Source organism: Acanthopagrus latus, chromosome 21, assembly GCF_904848185.1.
Source record: "Acanthopagrus latus isolate v.2019 chromosome 21, fAcaLat1.1, whole genome shotgun sequence".
NCBI lineage: Eukaryota > Metazoa > Chordata > Actinopteri > Spariformes > Sparidae > Acanthopagrus > Acanthopagrus latus.
This window is the reverse complement of record NC_051059.1, coordinates 7,131,724-7,148,733: the sequence shown is the minus strand read 5'-3', so window position 1 is coordinate 7,148,733 and position 17,010 is coordinate 7,131,724. Positions and strand designations below refer to the sequence as shown.

The 17,010-nt window shown below is 42.2% G+C and overlaps 2 protein-coding genes across 2 annotated transcripts; one reads left to right on the top strand and one right to left on the bottom strand.

The window, feature by feature from the left end:
- Positions 1-738: 738 nt before the first annotated feature.
- Positions 739-7,175, top strand: LOC119011905 (complement factor H-like). Its single transcript, XM_037085361.1, has 10 exons — positions 739-896; positions 982-1,173; positions 3,301-3,480; positions 3,625-3,816; positions 4,251-4,337; positions 4,449-4,505; positions 4,799-4,960; positions 5,050-5,220; positions 5,788-5,813; positions 6,624-7,175. The coding sequence occupies exons 1-10, from the start codon at positions 839-841 to the stop codon at positions 6,675-6,677; spliced, it is 1,179 nt and encodes a 392-aa protein (XP_036941256.1). The 5' UTR covers positions 739-838; the 3' UTR covers positions 6,678-7,175.
- A 933-nt stretch (positions 7,176-8,108) lies between these two features.
- On the bottom strand, positions 8,109-16,920 carry zbtb41 (zinc finger and BTB domain containing 41). The gene is made up of 11 exons (XM_037085357.1): positions 16,783-16,920; positions 14,929-16,215; positions 13,789-13,996; positions 12,921-12,990; positions 12,540-12,687; positions 12,255-12,384; positions 12,065-12,160; positions 11,860-11,966; positions 11,635-11,740; positions 11,404-11,492; positions 8,109-10,273 (listed from the first exon to the last, which is right to left on the bottom strand). The coding sequence occupies exons 2-11, from the start codon at positions 16,181-16,183 to the stop codon at positions 9,639-9,641; spliced, it is 2,844 nt and encodes a 947-aa protein (XP_036941252.1). The 5' UTR covers positions 16,184-16,215; positions 16,783-16,920; the 3' UTR covers positions 8,109-9,638.
- Positions 16,921-17,010: the final 90 nt, after the last annotated feature.

The following is a 17,010-nucleotide window of genomic DNA, read 5'->3' as shown; positions in this document are numbered from 1 at the left end:
ATTGGCAGTAAGTAAGTAAGTTGTCATACAAGAATTAGAGTCTTAACAGGCGTTGCTCAGTTTGGGCCTTTACAAGCTGGTGGTGCCACAACAATAGTCATTCCTTTAACAACATTTTGATCGCAATGTGTATATCCGAACATAATGTGTACTTCCAGAGGGATTATTCAAGTTTTGCTCGCAACTTTTTTTAAAAAAACTAAATGATAACTTTATGCGGATGTATTCACCTGTGGTACCATGCACAACCTTACAGAGTCTCGCCTCTGTTTTTTAAAGCCTGTTGTTTGACGGGACCGTGTTTACTTCATCATGCTGACCTCTGATCGCAGCACTCTGGGAAGTCAAATGAAAAGCTGGCCTCTTAACCAATCCCATTGATTTTTTTTATTTGATTTTTTTAACATCTTGCAAGAAATCAAGCAAATCATTTTGGCCTTCGGGGAAATGTGAAACCAGAGGCAATGTTTCATAGAATGCCATTTGCCCCTCTCATAGATATGTGCAGGTAGTTCACTGCAGCGTGTCATAGTGGGGAAATATGTTAATACTGAATCAATACTCAGAAAGTAAACAGCTGTACAAAACTTTGATCTGTTAACTCTGGTTACCTTTGAGCGAGATAAAATTTGAGTAAGAGTACAAGAGTACATGAAGCCTGTTTGCACATTTTTGTGTCCCAACGACAGCACTGATGACAGTAAATCAGCTTCAGTGTTTACTGTTCCTTAACTTCTTAGCTCTTTGGGGAAATGCCCAACAATCAATCATTAACCGGTCCGACTCTGAACTGGGCTCGTTGCTCTGCTCTTGCTGTTGCGACTCAGCTCTTGACAAAATGTGCCTGAGACATCTCGGATTTGCTCTCCTGCTTTGGTTTCGAGGAGGGCTGCAAGGTGAGATCATTAAACTCCCTCACTTGGACACATGGATATCTATTTTCATGTTCAATATGGGCTTTTGTTTATCGTTGTCTTTCAGCACGAAGTGCCGAAAAGCGGTGCGATGCTCCCCCTCTGACCAATGGTTATTTTGTCCTTGAACAAAACACGGACGCTCATGGGACCCACCTCACTTACGCCTGTGAAAGAGGATATAAACCAGCAGTGGAGGGCTGGTGGGCAACAAGCACATGCCAAAGTGGCACATGGTCTCCTAAACCGCAGTGTATAAGTAAGTGTTTCATGCGCGTCTCTTGTCTGAAGGTACTTTGACACATTTGAATTCAAGAGCCAAGATGAAATTTGACCGAGCAGTTCAAAAGGATCCTAATCCTTTAGGTGAGCCTTACAATACACGGCTGCTTAATTAATGGTTCATAAAGAATTTTGATGGATGTTAATGGTGAAATGTTATTACTAAGGTAGCTGTAACATTGTCTTAAGGATGGTTATCAGGAAGTGTACAATTGTTGTTGCTGCTGCGGATGACATCCATGTTCTCCACATATAGAAGATTAGCTTTTTAAGAAAAAAAGGGAAGAAAAGAAAACCGTTGACAGCAAACTCACATACAAAGCAAATGAAAGCAAAAATGAAGCTTTGTGAAAGACACCACACAAGGAGAGTCCGAATAAATGTATGTACAAAACACAAAATGAAAAAAAAAAAAAAATTTAAAATTAGATAGAGAAAAATAAAGTAAACAGACAGACAGATGTATAGACCTGTAGAGACATAATCAGACAGAGGGTTCGGGGGGGAAAGATTTGAAATTCAACCTGAATTTATTACATTTTTCATTATACATTTCTTACTTCTCTCAAAGCAAGAGTGTAAATCTGGGACGTGTTATGGAGAATTTCTGTTTGAGAATAAATCGTTTTTGCATGTGCTATGACGAAGTTGATCGCATATTCTAGAGTACTATCATCTGGACTATTATAGTAAAAATATATATGTGAGTTTAAGGATAGGAGAGTAGACAAAGTTATTGGGGCCCAAAAAATGAGATTTTGGGTCTTTCCAGAATTAATTGGGATATTTCACAGTCCCACCAAAAAAAAGAAAGAGAGAGAGAGAATGAGAGATTTTTCTGTCCTTTGTTTACCAAAGGTTCACTACAAACAATAGAAAATGAAGTGATGCAGTGAAAAGCCCAGTAAAAAATGCTAATTAAATGCGCTTCTCCATTTGCTCCAACATAAGCATTAAAGGTTTGAATGTGAATTGTATTCCTGGAGCAAACACAAGCCTCGTGACCTTTAAAGGGCAAATCAGTTGTAGCTGTCAGTGAAGGAATGTAACTAAGTACACTTAAGTTCACTTCAATACTTTGTTGCAGCAAACATTGTAATTTTACTCTACTACATTTATTTGATAACTTTAGTCACTAGTTACGCTGGAGGCGACATGCTGTGTCAGAACCAACGTAGCGTATTTGTAATTCATTTGATTTTATTCACAGTCAAATTTAAAAAAAAAAAAAAAAAGCCCTGATTCCAATAATCCAAAATATGCTAAAACGCTATCAGATAGTGGTCCAGGCTGATAATCAGTCTTACTTTTTATCTGTTATTGTACTTCATGCTTAAAGGGACCACGAGGAACGTTCAGTTTTTGGTTGATCTCGGCGATCTGTTGTATTGATGTTTGCTGGCGCGTGCATCTGTGTCAGAAGCGCATGACAGAGAGACGGCAGGATGGATCGCAATGACTCTATATGTGATAAATATGTGATCGGACCCGAGCACGGGCACATTAATAAAGACTATAGAAAAGTAGCAGTAGCTGCAGTTACATCTCATTTGTCATCAGAGAATTCAGGAGGGTGTTTCATCACAAACACTTCAAAGTTCCTCGTAGTCACTTTAAGTAGAAGATACTGAGATTTTCACTCAAGTACAATTCATTTTGGTGACCTTCACTTTTACCGGAGTAACATTTTAACACAATATCTTTAATCAAGTATGACTTTTGGTCATTTTATTTTATCTTATATTCTGTTATATTATACATATTTTAGACTGGGGTTCCAAACCCGGGACCCCACAAGTGATTACAAGATGAATGTCAGGGCTTACCAGTGGAAAATAATGGTAACTGATAAAAACAATAAGTTATTGAGAATTATGTGAGTTTTTCTCTTTCTGTGAAACTCATAGTTTAATGTCTTTAGGCTGCTAAAAAAAATACTGATACTAATGTACTAATGTATTTCATACATGAATTGAACTAAACAACTTGACCTGTTGAACACAGGGTCACAAGTTCGTCCCATCTTAATATGTCAAAAATCAAACATTCATAAAAACTGCTCTGTGAAGTTTGAAAGAAGTTGTTTGCCTCTTCTTTTCCTCAGACCAAACGGCCTGCACTCCACCAGCGATCCCCAATGCAAAATACACTGAAAACCCAGATGGTTGGTACGAGGAGGGAGACAAAATCAGGATAACGTGTGAAGAAAGTTATGAGCTCAAAGAACGGCACGCCACCGCCTTATGTAGGGGTGGAACGTGGATCTCTGTGCCGGTCTGTGAGAGTAAGTCCATCAGAAGCGTTCTTCCCCTAAACTGTGAAAGATAACACCAGTGTCTGATATCAAACCAGTTACTACAGCAATCAAGCAGTCATCCACCTGGACACATCTTCCTGTTCCTCACAAATTATTTTGTGATTTTCACAGGAAGTGCCGATGCATGTGGTGCGCCCCCGAAAGTGCCGCACGCCGTCATCGTCGATCATGGATTCAAGGAGCTGTTTGCTGAAGATACAGAGCTGCAGTATGAATGTGAAGACGGATATACTGCAGAGGGAGCAGGCAACGACAAAACCATCGTGTGCATAAAAGGAGCCTGGACTGAAGGCCCGACGTGCAGTAAGTGGACAGTGTGCCAGTGCTGAATGACTTTGTATGGTAAAAGTGAAACGGGAGGGGGAGAGGGGAAAGAAAGTAAAAAGAAAGAGATACATCAATTTTCTTTATCGCCTTTGTTGTAATGTAATTTATTTAGTATCTTACACCACCAAGGCGAGCCTGGCATGCAAGTACCGTAACTACAATCTCAATAGATGTCAAACCTCTATATGAGCACAATCCTGCTTCTAAAAGTGGCACTGTGTATTCAGAATTTTAGTATTTACAACATTAGTCAAATAATAACACAAACCCAGATATATTCATTCTTTCCATGACTGTACCAGAAGTGTGTTTACAGCTTGTTCTGTTGCACTTCGTGGTCCAAAAAAGTCATCTAATAATGGGATGAGAACTGTTGCAGCATTGGTCATCATGATGTATTTTTGTTTCAGGCAGAGTACGTGATGGTTCTTCAGGAAGGGGAACAGGTGGAGGAGACACTACATCTGCTGGCAGTGGGACGCCGCCTGCAGGTGGAGGTAGGTTTTCATTTGTCAACTCTTCAAATTTGAGAAAAGCATGATGGGAAAGTTGTTCACACATCAACCTCCTGGTGCTTTTCTAACTGGTGCGTTCACTGTGTCTTACAGGATCTTCTAGCAGCTCCGGATCGAATAAGGGGGACACTGAACGTCACTTTACTTCAGGTGAATTAGTAGATTCATTTCACCTTTTACATCACATGTAGTGCATCTTATCTCTGCCTCTGTCAGGACCTTTTTACTGGCTCATTTGGGGAAAATGTGGATAACTACTCACTATTTCATTCACAGCTGAATCTATAGCCACAGCTCTTACTGGTAACATTATGGAGGGATTTGGTCACAGACTGGGTCCATCAGTAGTAAAAGGGAATCAAAATGTTGGGTGTAATTTTAGATTGCTCTACTCTGCACTTGAAATCATTTTTTTCCAGAAACCTCTTTTTTTTCTGTTTCAGTCAACATATGTGGGGACCCCCCCAAGATTCCAAAGGCTGTGGTTGCGCGAACCCTCAGGAGGTCTGTGAAGTACAGCTGCCAACAATATTACAAACGACTCGGTCCAGAGTCTGTGAGGTGTTACAGCGATGGCACATGGTCAGAACTACCCAGCTGTGAAGGTATACACAAATCTGTTTTAAAGGCCTGTCACAGAAGGCGGCTGGAGAAAAACCAGGTTAACAAACTTTTTTTTTTCCCTTTTGTGCAGCTTCCTACTGCGTCGTGAACACTCTTGAATATCCTGACTTAAAACCCGCCGGAGAGATTTCTCTAGAGGATGGTAACACTGTCAGACTGGAATGTGTGGATCGAGCAGAATGGTGGTTTAATAACTATTCTGATGGCGAGTGCGATAACGGAATAATTCATCTTTCCAGGTGTAAGTATCACAGTATTTGCATTATTGTGACATTATTAACTTCTGTTAATTCTGTTAGTTCTGATCCTGTTTGACTTTTGCCATTCATTTGTGATTTAAATGTGAAAGTCTTTCAGTCTGACAGAGTCGCAGTTTTGTCATAAAACTAGTGAAATATAAGACTATGATAATAAGAAACAATGAGAAACCTTGTAGAGTCGGTCCAGTATATCAGCTAGATCACAGACATGCAGAACTCTCCTTCCACATAACTGTAGCAGTCACTATGGCCAGATGTTTTGTGACGGCCATGTTGGTGTTATTCTGCTGCCAAGAAACAAAGATTCACACAACTTTCTATAATCCCCAAAAAGTCTATTCAAGTTGCTTCATGTTTTTTTGTTGTTTTTTCCTTTGAGCCAGCAGATCTGGTCACATTTTCAGAAGACCCAAAATAAATTCAGATTTGAAGCGACCTTCATGAAAGTAGTTTGTGTTGCTCTCACAGAGCTGTATCATGTATACATGTTCCTTACAAGTGTATGTAAAACTTGTGACCACTGTATGTCTCTGTATGCTTGTTTTCAGGTTGTTCTAAAGCTCAACTAGCTTTTGTGAGTATAACTCCTGAATCTTCCTTTAGAAAGAAGAACGCATGTTGATGATGACTTTGATCTTGAAATGTCTAAAATTTGAATTCATTTCTTTAAATGGGTTTTGTGAATCTTTTGTTTTGCGCTGAAAGTTGGTAGTTTAGTGGACTCCATTTTTAGACTAAGGTTAGCTACTGCTGCTCTGTGTTAGCGGGGCAGAGAGAGGCCCGAGTCCTTCGTAAAGAAGTCCAGCATCATTACAGGTGCACAAAGAAAGAATGTGCATCCTGTTGAATTTATACTCAAAGCAAATAGTGGGGCAGTATATCACCAGATCAAGCAACTGCTGCTAACGGTAGCTACCACCAGCACGATAGCTCAGTTAGCTGTGCAGCAGTTCAAAATGGAAGTTTGGAGCACCGGGGGGGAGCGTCACTGTTGTCGCTACTACCACAGGAGCTTTGAATAAGGACGGGTCGGGGCTAGTTGGTTAGCATGTTAACTTCGGTATATATCTTTGCAGTACAATACATACTCATCAGAACTCTTTCTTTCACATTTTTCTTCACATTCACACTCATTTTATTTAATTTTTAAAAGTTTTCAACAAAATTCTTAGTTACACCTTTAAACAACTTAAAATCATCCACCTGTATTGGCATCTGAGAGAAACACGGAAGTTCTCATTTTCAAAAACTTCTTAATGAATGCAAATTGATACAAATTGTTACATATATCCCCTCTAAGTTTACAATTCTGTATTTAAAGTTCACCCTGTTTTTATCTTATTCTAATTGTTCATGGCTTGTGAACCCTCTGTTTTGTCATTAGAATACTTGCGACGGCTTTCTCACCAAGAGGAATCATCGGCTGCCTTTGGATTAGCTCATCCTCGACACCCTCTACATTATATAGAAGTAAACAGTTTGTCCTTCTGTTGCTCGAAACTACAAAACTAACTCAGCAGTTAAATATGGTGGACTGGAGCGAATAAAGTCTTCAACTGGAATTCTCCTTCTACTTTATTGTGTCTGCAGAAGTTCTGTTTTAATTGTCTTTACATGCCTCCTGTTCACCTTCTGGTCACAAATGACTGAAGGCTCTCCCAGGTCCCGCAGAGGTCACCAGTATGTCGCAGGGCTAATAACTCACTAATGTGTAACTCATTGTTTTCAAATCAGATTTTATTCTTAATTTCTGCAAGTGACCATGTTTAAAGTGTAAGTGTCCAACAATGAATTCTGACCTGTCACAAAGCTCCACCAGCAAAAGCAGGAGGCATCCAGGAGGCAACAGGTACGTTACCACCTGATGTCTTCACCATGCCATGTTTTTGCCTAGTTTAACCACTCCTTCATCATTAAACAACTGGTTATTATCCAATTACTGTGTTTTTAAGTGTGATTATCATCCGTATTTATTGATTAAATTACTTTCTCTGTAGATTTAACCATTTACGTTGGCCATTTTGTTTGCATCACGCCCAGTGTGGGACGCCTGAGTGCTGGAACAATATAATGCTGCTGCATTCCAGGTTGCAAGCTGCATAACTGTAGTTATCTGTTGTCTTTCTCCGCTTCCCAATGGATCCGCAACTGAAAACATGATGGATACTTTAACTGTGGAGGCACATTCGGCCATATTTCAAGGTAAAACAACATATTTGAAAACTTGTGAGCTGATATTAGCATTCAACAACTTCCTAGCTAACATTACAGTATGATTAGATCCTGTGTGTTTAACTTCCAGGCTGAGACAAATGTCTCGAAGATGTGTATTGATTTTTCTGAATTACTTTATGTCTTTCCTAATTATATTGCATCAAATAGTAAAGTTAGCTAGAATGTGTTTGAATGGTAACATTAGCTGTTGGAAGCTAATCAGCTATCAAACCTGTTGTACCTTGAAATATGGTCCAATATCCCTCCAGATTAAACCATACCTTCTCTTTTCAGCTGCTAATCAAACAAAGCAGCTGAAAAGAGAAGGTATGTATGGTTTAATCTGAAGCAGTCAAATGACAACAATGTCTCAGATTTCCTACAGTGCACGACTTGCACCTAGAGCACAGAAGATGTGAGCTTCTCCCCTTGAGTGTGATGTCAGAGGAAAATGGCCACCGTGTGAATGTAGTCTATGGCAAACGATTAAAACACAACTTATTCCGTGGCAGTTCCATCAGTAAGAACCAGAGGCTCATGTTGAGTGGGTTATGAAAAGAAAGCTCTGAAGCAATGATAAAAGGAAACACCAAGCTACAGCTTGCTGTGTAAAATCAACCAACAACTGCTTGAGGGAAAAAAAGACTAGTTTTTGTAACATTAAAAAAAAACATCATCTAATTTTTATTAGTATAAAATGTCCCCACACACGTCTTTGTCAGTTCTTGTAGAGTTGGGGAGATGTTGGTCAGGGCCTTGCTTTAAGTTACAACAGGGGAAAAAAATGTGTTTTAAGGGCTGTCTACACCGGGAGCTATCACAGAGTTCTGTACGCTGGCACCAAGCCTGCACCGCACACTCCAGCTGTGTCGGCAGCTTATTACAATGGATATAGGTGTGACCCGTTAATGCTGAAAGTTGTACAGACAAACAGAACCAGAAGGATATTTGCTGTGTCTCAATTCAGGGTCAGCATCCTTTGAAGGACCTGGCCTTTGCAGTCTTCAAAGGCGCATCCTTCAGAGAGACCTTCAAAGGCCGTGTCAGCCATTGTTAAATGGGACGGTCTAGCCTTTGGAGCATTTCCTGGCTGCGTCAGATGTTCCCGCCTTTACCCTTTACGTCACAAATTCTGCCGCCCAGGCTCGTGAAAGTGACGATCTACGCCACGCATTTTCTCGCTTTCTTTCTTTTTTTTTCAGGCATGCAAAGAATCTTGGGATATGTGAGGCCATGAAGGATAGTAGCGTTGCATCCTCCAAAAAGAGGGAAAAGAAGGCTGCATTTGTGGGCCGCATTTGAAGGAGCCTTTGGATTGGGACAGACTTCACGCGGTGTTGTGACGCATTTGGCCTTCAAATGCAGCCTCAGAAGGATGCAGACCCTGAATTGAGACACAGCACTTGTTTCACAAAACTCAAGAGGAGTTAGGGAGAATCCGATTTATTCATCCTTTTGAATAAGTCATGATCAACTATCCCGGCGGTCAACAGAGAAGACATCACTATGGAGAAAATGAATGTCAGAGACCCCATCAACACCAAAGACAATTTGGCAGTATGTCTCAGTTCATTTTCAGCCTAATATTATATTAAAAATTAGTGTTTTTAAGTTGTATAAATAACCAAGAGTAGAATAGATCATCTAAAAAGTGTTTCCTTAATGCCTGCATTTAGCTTACACATAAGAGGTCAGCTCAACTGGAATATAACATTATAATGATCACTCCTGCAAGATTATTTTGTAGAAAATGTGTCCCTTAATTCAACGGAACTGATGGCTCTGTAAATTCAGATGTATTTTTAATTGGCTGTAAGTGTTTCACCAATGGCTCTGATCCAAACGATATCTGTCACCACTGTCACTGTCTTTATCGTGGTCTCCTCCAGCCGCTCGAGTTAGGGCGATTTTTAAAACGATATTATAGTTGATACAGTTATTGTTCTTAGTGTGGATAGCCCTTAAATCCACAGTTTTCTTTCCTTTGAACATGTCACATAAATATATAAATTGGTGACAGTAAGGTGTTGAATTTTCTGTGCAATCAGGCTGAACATCGAAGAGATTGCTCCACGGTGCAACTGAGCCAAAACTGCAGTTGTTTAAGCTTCTTTCTTAAGTTCAGCTTCTGTATTTCTTATTCAAAGACTGTTTCAGTTAGGGCCAGTTTTCTGGCTGAGGGGCATCAGTGTGTGTGATCAGAATTAGAAATGTTCTGCACAGAGGAAGCTGAATCCAGTCCCAGCAGCGTGCCCAGGTAGGACTGCTCTCGGGGGTCCAGCATCTGATCGGGTCTCACAGGGTGGACAATGTTAGCAGGCTGGGGCGTGAGGGTGTACTTCTCTAAGAAAGCCAGGTCTGTAGCGGCCTGGTAGCCAGAGTTCTGCTGCTGCCCTTCGGCCTGCATGCTCACGACACTGTGAGTTTGGGAGGAGAGAGAAGAGGCCCTGTGGGCGTTCAAGTCGCCCTGAGCTCCTCCTGCCATCTGGACAGGAACTAAAGTGACGGGCACGCAGACATGTGTAGGAGCAGGGGTGCTCTGGAGGGCTGACTTGGGTTCAGCGCGGTATGCCTTCGAGGGTTCCTCAAAAGGGATGGTGACGACTTTGACATCACTGAGTGTGCTGAGGGGCTGCTCGGTAAACCGGGTGCTGTGCACATGGTCAACGTGGTACTTGAGCTTGTCTTTTCTTTTAAAGGTGGCGCTGCAGTGTGGGCAGTTAAAAGGACGGGCGTCTGAGTGAATCACCATGTGCTTTGTCAACGTCTTCTTGATTCGAAACGTCTGGTTGCACTCTGTACATCTGTGGGGCTTCTCACCTGTCACGTGGACACAAGAGAATATCAGTTCCAGAGTGTTGAAAATGTATGTGTAGTACTGACTCACTGTCCCAGAATGATTGTCCAGTTGTACTCTTCAAATGCTGAATCGAGCTCATGCTGACATGCCCAAACAAGAGCAATACTTTGTGTCTTAAGCTTGAAGGGTGGTGTCTTTTGTTATTATTTTTCCAAAGCCCAAAACTCAAGAGCAAACATATAAGGAAATGATTCAATTGTTAGTTTAACTGTTCTTGAGTTAGCTGCGAAGGTTAGGCATTTGGTTTCACACTACAACAACCCCTGACACATTCAGCTTTTGCCTCACTATCTTAACACAGCATCGTTTACGTAGCCATTGTGTGCATATCCAACACCCTTTTACGTGCATCTCCTTTTAGACCAACTCAGCTGGGCTTCAGCGGATAAAATCTGCTTGCGACAGTAGATCGTTATTAAAAGCTCGCAGTTATTTACGTCTGATTGGAATCAGACCCAGTTTGTCAAACATTTCTACAACTTTTGAGCGGTCAATTGGCTACAGTTAACACTGCATGCAAGTGTTATTAACCATGGCAGGGCAGTGGTAAGTGATCAGTCCAATCAAAATATTTATTTACAACAAATTACAGGTAGAAAGCCTCTTCCAAAGTTACTAGCATTCAAAAAATTTATACAATATTTTCATAATGTTGTATGCAGACTTCCTTCATCTAAAATTTGTGTTTGATGTTTTCATATCATTAAAACGTTCAATATGAAAGAATTTTAATTACAAATATTCATAAAGTATGAATTCACCAGATGGTTCATTCTTACATACTGCACCTTTAATAACAAAACTTTGACTAGTGTTGGGTTGGAGAAGTGATTTACCTGTTGGGCCACAAACTAAAGAAAAGGAAAGACTGAGTTCACCTGAAATGATGAGGCTGATAAGTTGCCCCAGTTGGGTAGCAACACAGTACATGAAATAATCTTAGAAGAAAACGACACACCGTGTTATACTATGTTCCTGTTGTTGTTAAAGCGATGTGCCTGTGATATGGTCTGCTGAGAAAACCCCCTACTGCTACATTTCTGCTCTCACACATGTTTTCAAGGATCCATTAAATACTTCATTTTCTTACCTGAGTGGGTCCTGAAGTGCATTTCTAGACTGGACTTTCCCTTAAATTCTTTCTTGCAAACCTCACACTGATGCACAGCAGTTTTATACCTGCAAAACAAGTTCCTCATTAGACAAAAAAAACAACAGTATTTGCCAACTTTGAAGGGACAGCTGATGCAAATGTTTGATCTTTCACAACATCACCAACAATAAGAGAATAAGTATGACTTAGATTTTTACAATAACATACTTCTGCCAAACTTTCTCTCCCAAATGAATGCTTTTGTAGTGGACCGTCAGATGATCGTGGCGCCTGAAGCACTTGCCGCATTCTTCGCATTGGTGTGCTTTCTCACCTGGAATAAACATGGGCTAAGTTAATATGACAATGAACACAATGACAATGAAATGTGTGTGAAGCAGAGAGAGCAGACACTTCCATGTAAAGACACATGCCGTATGTCTCATACTGTACCAGAGTGTATTTTCTGATGTTTGGTCAGGTGATCGTGGCGTATAAAGGTTTTCCCACATTGGTCGCACTCGTAGCGCTTGTCATCGTGGTGAACTCGGAGGTGGAGCCTGTCCAAGAAATGGTTTGCTCGTTATAGGCAACTCTATGGATGACACCACCCCGATAACCAACACCAGAAACATTCTTCAAATTTCAGCGGACCCACCTGTAGGAGCTGCCATGACGGAAACTTTGGCCACAGATACTACAGAGGTGAGGCTTCTCCCCACTGTGGATCCTCAAGTGCTCTCTTAACGTTGTCCTGCGTGGAGAAAAACACTCTCAGTAAAGCTGCTGGTAGGACTGATGGAAATAAAGGGAAAATGTGGGGAAAGTTTAGGGACAGACAGACACACCTCTCCCTGACGGATTTCCCACAAAAGGAGCAGGTCCACTTTCTTTTGCCTCCGTGTGTACACTCAATGTGCCTCTTCCTGTTGCCTGTGTCATTAAACTGTCGGCCACAAATCTCACAGGGAAACGGACCTGAAAAAGAGAAAGGACACAAACTCCTTCATCTAAACCTGACTCCTGTAACTACAGTGACATCATTCTAAGGTTTGAATGACAGCTTAGGTTGGTAAGATGCTAAAATATTCTGATTTGTCTATAGAGTTTGTTTTTAACTGTACAGTTCTCACCTAAGTGGTATTTTTCTTGGTGCTTCAGTCTGGCGAACCTGGACTTGAAGTATTCGTCACAGAAGGAGCATTTAAAAGGCCGGTCTTGGGTGTGCAGGATCATGTGCTCCTGCAGGTGAGGCCTGCGGCTGAAGGTCTTCAGACAAATCTGGTTTAGAGGATCAAATGAATTAATCTCGATAAATTGCCTTCACGCGCAGTGTATATTCATTATGTGTGAGATGCACATATTCACCATCCCATCTCCATGTGAACACCTATTTAATCAACATCTATATCAACATCAGGTATTTCTGGAAAGATCTGTGGCCTGTACTTCAGATCAGCTTGCATCATCGGACAACACATGGACAACACTTTATGAGTGAAAGTAGTTCTTACAGCACATTTCCAGCCCTCACTCTTCTTCTTCCTCTTGGTGAGAAACTCTTGAATGTTGTCTGGGTGAAACCTGATAAGAGAGCGAAAACAACATCATCATACAATATGACTGTAGCAACCACAGCTGTTTCCACCACAGAGATCTAGTGGAAGTTTAGCAATAGAAACTCAAAATACAGTTAAAAATAACACAAACTGTCTTTCTGATATGTCACCAGGCTAGAAAGCGTAACACAAATGACACCTTTTTACTGACATTGTTATCACCATTGTGTTACCTCCATACAGCCAGTAATTACACATTTATATTAAAGGCGCAGTATGAAATAATGGTCCAACTGTTGAATGTATATATGTAGATATAAGGAAAGAATATCACTAGAGTCACTGCTAAACATAACGAGCTCAGTTTGCTGTGCAGTTAGCAGTCCTGACTGGGAGCTGAGAGCACCAGGGAAGTGTTAGTGTTGACATCACTAGTGCAGGAGCTTTGGACCAGGACGGGCTTACTGTTTAGCATGCTAGCATCAGTCGATAACTTTGCAACACCTTACACAGATGTCACACAATTGTCAAGGTTGGAAAGATTGTGAGGCCCCGCTTTCACGGTCTGTATTCATACTGAAAATCACTTACAAATACAGTACTCTACAGAATACAACTAGAAATACATTTGTTAAGGAATGAAAAATGTCCCTTTCCCCTCTTAAAAAACAATAAATACAAAGTTAGGCCAGATCATGACTACAGTACACTGCTTGGGTGCCCCCTGGTGGCTTCTTGAGCCCTAAGCAACTGCAAGAAACAGGCCTGAAGATAGTGTGGGTACACTGGTGAGGCTGGGTGTCGTGGTGCTGCTTTGTCTCACCTCCTGACATGCTTGGCCAGGGTTTTCTTGCTTGCATGGAGTTTGCTACAGAAGGGGCATTTGTGCTCCTTCTTCTGGAAGGGAGCGTCGCTGGCGTGCTTCTTCTTGTGAACGGTCAAATTGGACTTGGTGGAGTAGCGCTGAAGACAGATGTCACACTGGAACGGTTTCTCTCCCGTGTGCACTCGGGTGTGACTCTCATATTTCCCTAGAAAAGACAGGAAAAGTTGAAAGTGTTAACATAGCATACCAGTTTATTAGCAAACTAATAAACAGCTATTCCAACTGTCAACTATCAAGTAAAAATGGCAACATTGGTTTTTCAAATGTGAGATTTCGCCTTCCTTTTACTTTCCCGATACAGATGCCAATTAGGGACGAACAATATTTTTTCCAGCTGATACCTCTATCCGATGATTACCTGCTTCTGACGGCTAATACTGGGAGGTAACCAATATTTTTATGTTTTTTTTATGTTTAAAAAAAGCTCCTTAAATGATATTTTTCCCCAAAACGTATTATTCTACAGGTCTTACAAGATTTTTGTATTAAAACTTGTAGACATGACGCCTCCTCTCCCTGTGGAACATGTAGCATTGTACTCCTCTGAACCTGTTAATAAAACATCCACACCAGCAACCACATCTTTTGCTCTCTGGTCTGACTTCTTTAGGTGTTTTTCTTCAGTTTTTTGGCATGCGTAAATGCTGCGCAAGTGTGTAAATGCTGTGCTTGTTAAAAGGTGCAATAAGTAAGAACTGGCCACCTCTCATAATATTTATATTCGAGTAAGCACTAACTGCTGCTAACAGTAACTGACTTGGCTAAATAAATTATCTTGGGTTTGGGTTTTGGAAAAGTGTGCTGGGCATCATTAGTATATGATAATTTAAAAGAAATAATCAAGAGATCAATCAGTAATAAAAACTGTTAGCTGCAGACCTACTTGCAACCATGTCAGACACCAAACATCATTTCAGAATAGTAAGCAGAACAAGATTCTCAGTGGGGATGATTCCTGTGTTCAACATCTCAGTCTATGTCAAGATGTGTAATATAGACAAATGACCACCACTCTCCAGTAGCCACCACTAAATGACATCAACAGAAACACTGCAGACCTTACTCCACTGTTCCCACCTGCGCGGTCAAAGGTCTTGTCACATTTTGGACACTTGAGCGTCTTCTTGCTGGCGGTTTGGATGATGACTGGAGCCAGACCTTCAGGGTACACTGGACTCTGGCTGGAGCTTCCTGCGGCTGGCACATGCACCTCCACCTCGCAGACCACCTGGTGCTCCGCCCCTCCTACATCAGAACCCTGCTGATCTGTGCTTCTGTCGGCTGCACGGACCTCAGCGACTTTCCTCTGGGCAACCGCGTCCTCGTTCAAATCTCCTCCATCTTCCTCCTCATCCTCCTCCTCCTCCACTGTGCCCTCCCCCTGAGCAGGTTTAGACGTCTGGTTCACATTCAGTTTTGGCACTCGGTTTTCCACGACCACCTTTCCTGTTTCTTCCACTTTATCTTGCGCTCTTGGTGGAACAGTCCTCTGTTTTTCCTCAGGAGTGTTAGCAGTGTACTCCTCGTCGTCTTTCTGATACTTGGTGGGTGCTCTCCTCCTGCGAGCTGATCTCCGTGTGGTAGCAGGCCTCTGGCTAGCTGTCTTCTCTTTCTCAGCTGAGATGTCCTGCTGTACATCAGAGTGAGTCTCAGGGAAGGGGATCTGCAGGGAGCTGTCAGCACTAAACTGGCTACTATGCATGGTGCACGGGACATCTGATGGGCTCTGGATGTCTGTGTCATCTGCTGGCGAGTCGCTGGAGGTCATTTCCACCTCAGGAGACGCTCTTATCTCATCCTGTACCTGGATCACGTGTACTAGGTTGTTGTTGTCCCCCTCTTCACACAGAAGCTTTAGTATATCCATCATGTCCAGAAATCGGGCCGCTTCAGTCAGAGCTGGCAGGTCCATCTCCGCGACAACGCACTCAGAGGTGTACAAAAAGCCAAGCAGGAGCTGGAAAACCGCATCCTCCACATGGTCCAGAGTCACGTGTGCTGTTGCTGGGTTCTTGGACAGCTCAGCGTGGAAGTAGCTGCTCCCATGGGCCAACACCACCTTGTGGGCACTGAAGAGCTTCCCTCCCACAGACACAGATACATCACAGAACCTCTGCCGGGTCCGGTCCTCATTCAAGAACTTGAGGAGGTGGTGACTGTGCTGCGACATGGCCAGGTGCCTGACTTGTGAAGGTGATTCTGGGAGAGCTTCTGAGTTTCGTGGGTCGCTGGTCGAGCCCAGAACAGTGCCCAGCCCTGTGCCACAGTCACTGCTGGCACTGGGCTGCCTGCGGCGTTTGGGACGCACAGGATTACAAGGCTTTTTCTTCATTGGTGTGTCTGTAGGACGACCACGAATCAGTCCTGAAAGCCAGAGAAACAGAAACAGTGCTTAGATTTAAGCTGTATCAGTGCGAACTCGCCCAAGTAAGGGGTTTGGAGCCACATTTGATAGGACTGTGGTATTTAAGCGGTTTGACAAATAGCTTGGCATGTATATGTGCCTGACTTTAACAACACAGCAATAATAATTACAGCTTGGGGCTGTCATGAAGGAGCACGGTTGGTAAAAAAGTTAGCATAAATGTAAAAAAAAAAAAAAAAAAAAAAACTGCATGAAAAGATGAGCTGTAGCGGCTTGTTGCTAATGTTTCGTGTATATTTCAGAAACAGAGAGAAGCCGTACACAGCAGTCAACAGGCAACACAGGCCTGATATGTGTATTTTAGCTAGTAGCCGTCTTGCGCCGTCTTGTTAATGTCAACGCCAATATCGTTGTATTTGTAAATTCGCTCTCCACCTCAAGGACCCCTAACGTTACCAGTCTAACGGGCGGGCCCCCTCCGAGGAGAGTGTTGACAAACGACCCTTATCGCTATCCCGGAAATTAACCTTTGTATCGAGACGTTGTGTAAAATATATATATCTTACCTTAGAGGTTCGAGCCGTGTTTTCAGAGCGCCACACAAACCAGATGACAGCAAGCAACGTGAAATACAAACGGGGGAATAATAATTTCCTGAATATCCTCAACGCCACACCTATGCATCCTACCAGAAATGTCGGACACCGTAACAAACCGTTCGCTCATTGGCTGCTTCAGCTTTTGTCCTCCGAAGCTGCTGTTCGGAGCCGTCAGCACAGACAAACATGAGCGAT